This window comes from Lynx rufus, unplaced genomic scaffold (assembly GCF_022079265.1).
Source record: "Lynx rufus isolate CCGP_SWC_20201006 ecotype Redwood Valley unplaced genomic scaffold, mLynRuf1.p SCAF_3, whole genome shotgun sequence".
Classification (NCBI taxonomy): Eukaryota; Metazoa; Chordata; class Mammalia; order Carnivora; family Felidae; genus Lynx; species Lynx rufus.
Window position 1 is genome coordinate 70,101,638 of NW_025814845.1, and position 6,000 is coordinate 70,107,637.

Sequence of the window (6,000 nt, forward strand, 5' to 3'; positions counted from 1 at the left end):
TACCTTGGGCAAATCACGTCAATCTCTCTGCTTCAGTTTCCACATCTGTAGAATGGTGCCAGTATTACTCACCTTACCTCTTAGATTATAAAAGATTATACTTGGAGCTGTACCTAGTGTATAGTTTGTACTATACAAGTGGTTGCCAAAGAAATTCTATTAGCGAAAGAATGGAGTTAATACTGAACTCCCCCAGGGTATGCTTATCAGTTTCCTCAAAAATTATAAAATGCTTAACTTGCAAAAGCTGAAGTTGACTTTTCAGAGTATAGTGCTTGCTTTATCAGTAAAATTGTTCCATTTACATTGACAACAGTGAGATTTAGGGCTAATTAAAAAGAACAAGAACTCTTGGTCAGAAATAACTGGAACTTCTATAATCTTCCAGGTTATTTGTATATTGCTGTATGGTGATTTAATTTTTTTTTAAGATTTTTTTTAAATTTTTTTTTTTTTAATATTTATTTTTGAGAGACAGAGAGACAGAGCATGAGCAGGGGAGGGGCAGAGAGAGAGGGAGACACAGAATCCGAAGCAGGCTCCAGGCTCCGAGCTGTCAGCACAGAGCCCGATGCGGGGCTCGAACCCACAAACCGTCACAACCCGAGCTGAAGCCAGACGCTTAACCGACTGAGCCACCCAGGCGCCCCTAATTTTAATTTTTTAAGTATTGTTGGCACACAATGTTACATTGGTTTCAGGTGTATACTTAGTGACTGGACAGCTCTCTACATTATGCTAAGGTCGCAACAAATATAGCTACCATCGGTCGCTATACTATTACAATACCATTGTTGACTATATTCCCTATGCTATACCTTTTATTCTCATGACCTATTCCATAAATGGAGGCCTGTACCTCCCACTCTCCATCTGTTTTGCCCATTCCCCCCACCACTCCCCTTTGGCAACCATCAGTTTGTTCTCTGTATGTCTATTTCTGCTTTTTGATTTTTGGATTCCACATGTAAATGACATCATATGGTATTTGCCTTTGACTTATTTCACTTAGCAGAATACCCTCAAGGTCCATCTATGCTGTTACAACTGGCAAGAACTCATTCTATTTTACATGAATAATATTCCATTGTATTTGTGATGCCAGTCAGGCTGAGGACCCAAGAAAGAGGACCTCAGGCCCCTCACTAAAAGGGTTCTTGGCTTTGTGTGAGAAAGATTTCAAGAGCAAGCCATTTAGACAACGGGACAAAGATTAAGTATATAAGAAAGGAGCTACTTCATAGACAAAGTAGCAGTCTCCTCCCAGGAGAGGAAGAGGATCCCCTTTTGCCTCTAAGGGTTTTAGAAGTTTTTGTTTCATTAACTAACCATTTATAGGGACTCTTTAACTGGGTTTCTTATTCACATTGAGCAGTTCATTTTTCCATGGTCTTAAGAGTTGTAGGATAACCCACAAGGAAGCAATTTTAAGGAAGACCATCTTTGTAGCTTTGATTACCATCAGGAGTGGTGTTTTGTGGTCTTCCAGTTGGATCTTGTGACTTTTTATGTCCTGCTTTTAGGTTAAGGGTCAGCCTAAAACCAAAATTGCTTTACTTTGGTCAACTTGTCTTCTAAGCCTCTCTTCCCTCTGGCCCCATATGTATGCCACATCTAATCCATTGCACTTACACTGCTTCCAGATCTTGGTATTGTAAATAATGCTGCAATAAATTGGGGTGCATATATTCTTTCAAGTAAGTGTTTTCTTTGGGTAAATACCCAGTACTGGAATTACTTGACCATACTTTTTGAGGAACCTCTATACTGTTTCAGACTGCACCAATCTATACTCCCACCAACAGTGCACAAGTGTTCCTTTTTCTACACATCTTTGCCAACACTTGTTATTTCTTCTATTTTTATTTTAGCCATTTTGACAGCTGTCAGGTGGTATCCCGTTGTGGTTTGAATTTTCATTTCTTCGACTATTAGTGATGTTGAGCATCTTTTCGTGTGTCTGTTGTCCACCTGTAAGTCTTCTTTGGAAAAATGTCTATGCAGGTCCTGCTCTTTTGTTGTTGAGTACCATAGGGTGATTTTAAAAACATGATTTGTACTACAGAATACACTGAACTAATGCAGTGCTAAACTGATTTCCTAAGGCAGGAAAATAAACTGAAAGTGGTTCAAAACATAGCCCTCAGCCTAACAGGACACAAAATCTATTTCTAAGTCTTCCAACCCTACCTCTATCTCCAAAGATCTATATTTTCCTGGAATAGTATTCTATGTGGGGTATTAAGTGCCTATCTAAACACTGCCTATATTTTAAAGTTTAGGATATTTTTATATATTTCCTCTCTTAGAGCCACACTCTTATGATCAAACAAAAAACTGTACTTTTTTAAATGGAAAAGTGTATCTTATTTTATTATTCCTAATGTAAGCATTTGATGCCAAAGAAACAAAGGTAACTTTACAAACTCAGAATGTTTGCAAGTACATGAAATTTCCATTTTATTGTAGTTTTCTGTCACATGAGCTCAAATGTGTTTCTCTACAACAACTTCAGCATAGCTGCTTTGGAATTATTTCAGTCATCTTTAACACGTGACTCTACCAAATACTTTAAATCTAAAATAAACATATAAAATTTTAATTAACTTTTAGATGAATGGGGTAAGAAATAAAGTCATCAGGTGATGGTTGGGATTGTTAATTTCCAACAAGAAACTGTTGAAATGTTTCTTCTGATACAATAGTTATAAATAAAAATTTTCAAAAAAACAAGGGTAGAACAAAAGTACAATAAAAGAAACTTCTGCAGCTTAAGCCTCCCATAGTCCTAAACCTGAGAGAAGCAAGGCAAAGCACCTTTCCTGCAAATTAAGTGGGTTTCCAGTATTTCCATGTAGTTAAGTTTTAGAAATACACACTCAAGACCTATCATTAATATATCTACTATCTTAGCTCTGGTTGTATTAATTATGCCTGAAGAGTTTAATACCCATCCAAGTCCAAAGGTGGAAGAACACATAAACTGGTATGGTAATGGGCAGGAGCAGACTGTAAAAGCACAGGCTTGCTGTGCTAGTGCAGTCCCGTGGGAAGTTTTCTTCCACAGAGGCTGAGTAGAACAGTCCTGCTAAAGAGACCAGTGGAATAAGGACAGTCAACGTAGGAAGAGACAGAAACATTATTCTCCTCCACTTATTACCTGCTAGTCTTTTTAAAAGGTAAGTGGTATTAAGAAAATTTAGTTGTGTGTGTTGTTTTTAATTATCATCTAGTGCTGCTCCATTTCTTCTTGCTTCTTATTTTGATGTGTCATCCTAGCTGCCTGTGGTATCATATTAGGAATCCCATCAATAATTGGATAGGCTATTCCCAATTCTTCATTGATCAATTCATTTGTCGATGCTTCAAATCTGAGGGGGGCAAAAGGAAAACAGAATGAATTGTGGAAAATAAAATGCTTGGAAGAACTTGCTTTTCAACAAACACCATTTATCCAATTCTTGACAGATTTAATTCCAAAAAAAATCAGAATTAAACTGCTTTTAATTCTAAAAGCAGTATTAGCCAATTGAAACATTTCTCTTAGAAAATGAATCTCTATTTTCATTTTAGTCAGTTTCTCTCATATTTTATTTTTCACTGTATTCTCAAGCTATACCTGAATATGCATTCTTTAAATCCAGTCAAAAATATCTCCCCTTTTCATCCAAACATTCCTTCCTTACTCTGGTCAACCCCAAAACCATCCCAGTTAATTTACTATTAAACAGTCACTACAGAAAAATTCAATTTCCCCGTTTTAGAACGCATGCATGCTTAACAGAGCAACCCTACTGATCCATTAGAAGGAAACCACTGAAAAATCAAGATATACAAAATAAAAGTTTGAGGAACATGAAAGCACAGAAAGAGGAAAGTCTGGAAAGCAATGGGTCTGCAGTGTGCTAGTTACACAACGAAAAGGTAGTTCGAATGGTTATTTCAAGGTATAAGAAAATGAATGAGTACATTCATTATGGAAAAAAATCTAGAAATAAAAATGCAAGAAGAATGAAAATTAAAAAATGGCTAGCAATCTACCACCCAAAGATAACCACTGATAACATCTTGGTGTTTAGTATATTCAGTTTGCAATACTAGTGTTGTCAATGTTCAGTTTTAGTAGCCTGGAACTGCAGAGCTGTTTTCCTTAAAGGTTAAAGCCTTTCCAAAACCCAGCTTGTCCAGAACTAAGACCCAAAGAGGCAGCATACACAGCTTAAACGTTTACAATCGTCACGCATCAGCTGAACATTTTCACAAGAATCTGGAGGCTACTACAGTATTTTTCATCATCTTGTTTTAAAAATCTGAATGCCTTGGACCGGTCATGACTCCCAACAGCTCAAAAACCTGGCGATACATTAGAATCCGTTAGGGTCCTTTTAAGAAAACACCTTGCTGGTCCAGCCCCCAGACCGCCCAGCTGGGTAGGCCAGGGTGGTGCCCGGGAATCTGCATTTAAAAAAAGGTGCCCTGGCGATTCGATTGCGAAACCAGTAAACGCAGCGATCCATCCCTGTGGATCTGCGGTTTGATTTGGGCGGCCTAGGACTCGACTCCCCTCCGGCCTCCCCCCGCCCTTCCCGCCTCGGTGGGAGGTGCGCGATAGCTGAGCCGGCCGGGATCCAGAAAATGGCAGCAGGAAATACTCGGACTGACCTGAAGGGCGCCCCAGTGGCTGTGAACCACCGCACGGCCATCCCACCCGGTCCCCGCCACCGGAGGGCGCGAAAGGAAACTCGCAGCCACCGAATCTCACCTGAGCGGCTTCTTGGAGAGTGGGCACACCAGGAACTCGAGCAGGGCCGGGTCGAAGACGCGGGGCGCGTTTCCCGTCTTCTCGCTCTTGTCTGCGGACCGCCACGACCCCGACGCGTGAAGGCACCTACGGGCGACCGCGGACGGCAGCATGCATGTACCCCGCAGCGATAAGGCGAGGAGCCAGGCGCGCGCTCCGCTCAGCATGGTCTGGCAACCAGCGACCACACCGCAGCCCGGGCCGCGTCAGCGATCTCCGCGGCGAGCCCCTCACCTGCCAGACTCCGCCCCTGGTGCTGTAGAAATGCAGTCCCGGGGCCGAAAGGAGCCAGCGCTTTGGTTCCGAGGTCGCTCCCGATCCGACCGCTTTTTCCGCCGCACCGTTCGGTAGTTCTGAGCACGGCCGGCAGCTGGTAGCCGGAGGACTCTAGTGACTGTTCCACCGTATTTACAAATTACAAACAAAACCAATGCTTAAATTGGGTGAGTTGAGTTTTCAAACAAGGGGTTCCAGGCAGCCAGTGGCCTGACCTCAGAAGTCACACAGTGTTAAATTTGGCCTTACGTGGTAATCTCCAAAAGGAGGTTTCAAACACAGTCATATTGGGTATGTTAAAGCATCGGTTTGTTTTATGTAAATCTTTACCATAGCCCGTGTGACCTTGTTTGTCTTTTATTTTTTCTTGTCTTATTAAATTAAAAGTTTAGAACCCGAAAAGAATCCCATAGGCCTCTTAATCCAAGATTCTTACCCTGTGGGACTCACTGTTCAACTGCATAATAAGGCACAACCAGTTAACTTCTATAAATGAGCTTGGAGTCAGCAAGGAGTCTAAACAGTGTCATCAGGCGGATGTCCGTTGGTTGAATGGGAGATCCATTCAATGGATTTTTCAACCCCAAGTTTGCCCTAAGGAAGTGATAACAGGTTTGATCTTTTTACAGTTAGTAGATTTGGGCTCTGGGCCCTGGGAGCTTGGTTTCTGGTCCATAGTTTACTAGCTGTGTGACTCCAGCAAATGACTTAACTACTCAGTTTCTTTATCTTAAGATAATGGCACCTACCTCATGAAATCTCCTCCTGGGGACTAAAATGGGATAATGCATGCAAAGAACATTTAGAAAAGTGAGATAACTTAATGCTTAATTAATGTTATCTGTTAATTTTATTTCCTCTGTTCTTTCCAGTTCTGTATGCTAGAAGATTCTTTTGTTAGTCAAAAAATTTTTCCTTTTGTT

General features: G+C 41.0%; 2 protein-coding genes across 2 annotated transcripts; both read right to left on the reverse strand.

Moving 5' to 3' along the window:
- Window positions 1-2,435: 2,435 nt before the first annotated feature.
- PIGY (phosphatidylinositol glycan anchor biosynthesis class Y) lies at window positions 2,436-3,228 on the reverse strand. The gene has a single exon (XM_047091079.1). The coding sequence runs from the start codon at window positions 3,138-3,140 to the stop codon at window positions 2,925-2,927; it is 216 nt and encodes a 71-aa protein (XP_046947035.1). The 5' UTR covers window positions 3,141-3,228; the 3' UTR covers window positions 2,436-2,924.
- On the reverse strand, window positions 3,144-5,018 carry PYURF (PIGY upstream open reading frame). Its single transcript, XM_047091078.1, has 2 exons — window positions 4,763-5,018; window positions 3,144-3,371 (listed from the first exon to the last, which is right to left on the reverse strand). Exons 1-2 carry the CDS (start codon window positions 4,966-4,968, stop codon window positions 3,230-3,232), a joined length of 348 nt encoding a protein of 115 aa, XP_046947034.1. The 5' UTR covers window positions 4,969-5,018; the 3' UTR covers window positions 3,144-3,229.
- Between the last annotated feature and the right edge of the window lie 982 nt (window positions 5,019-6,000).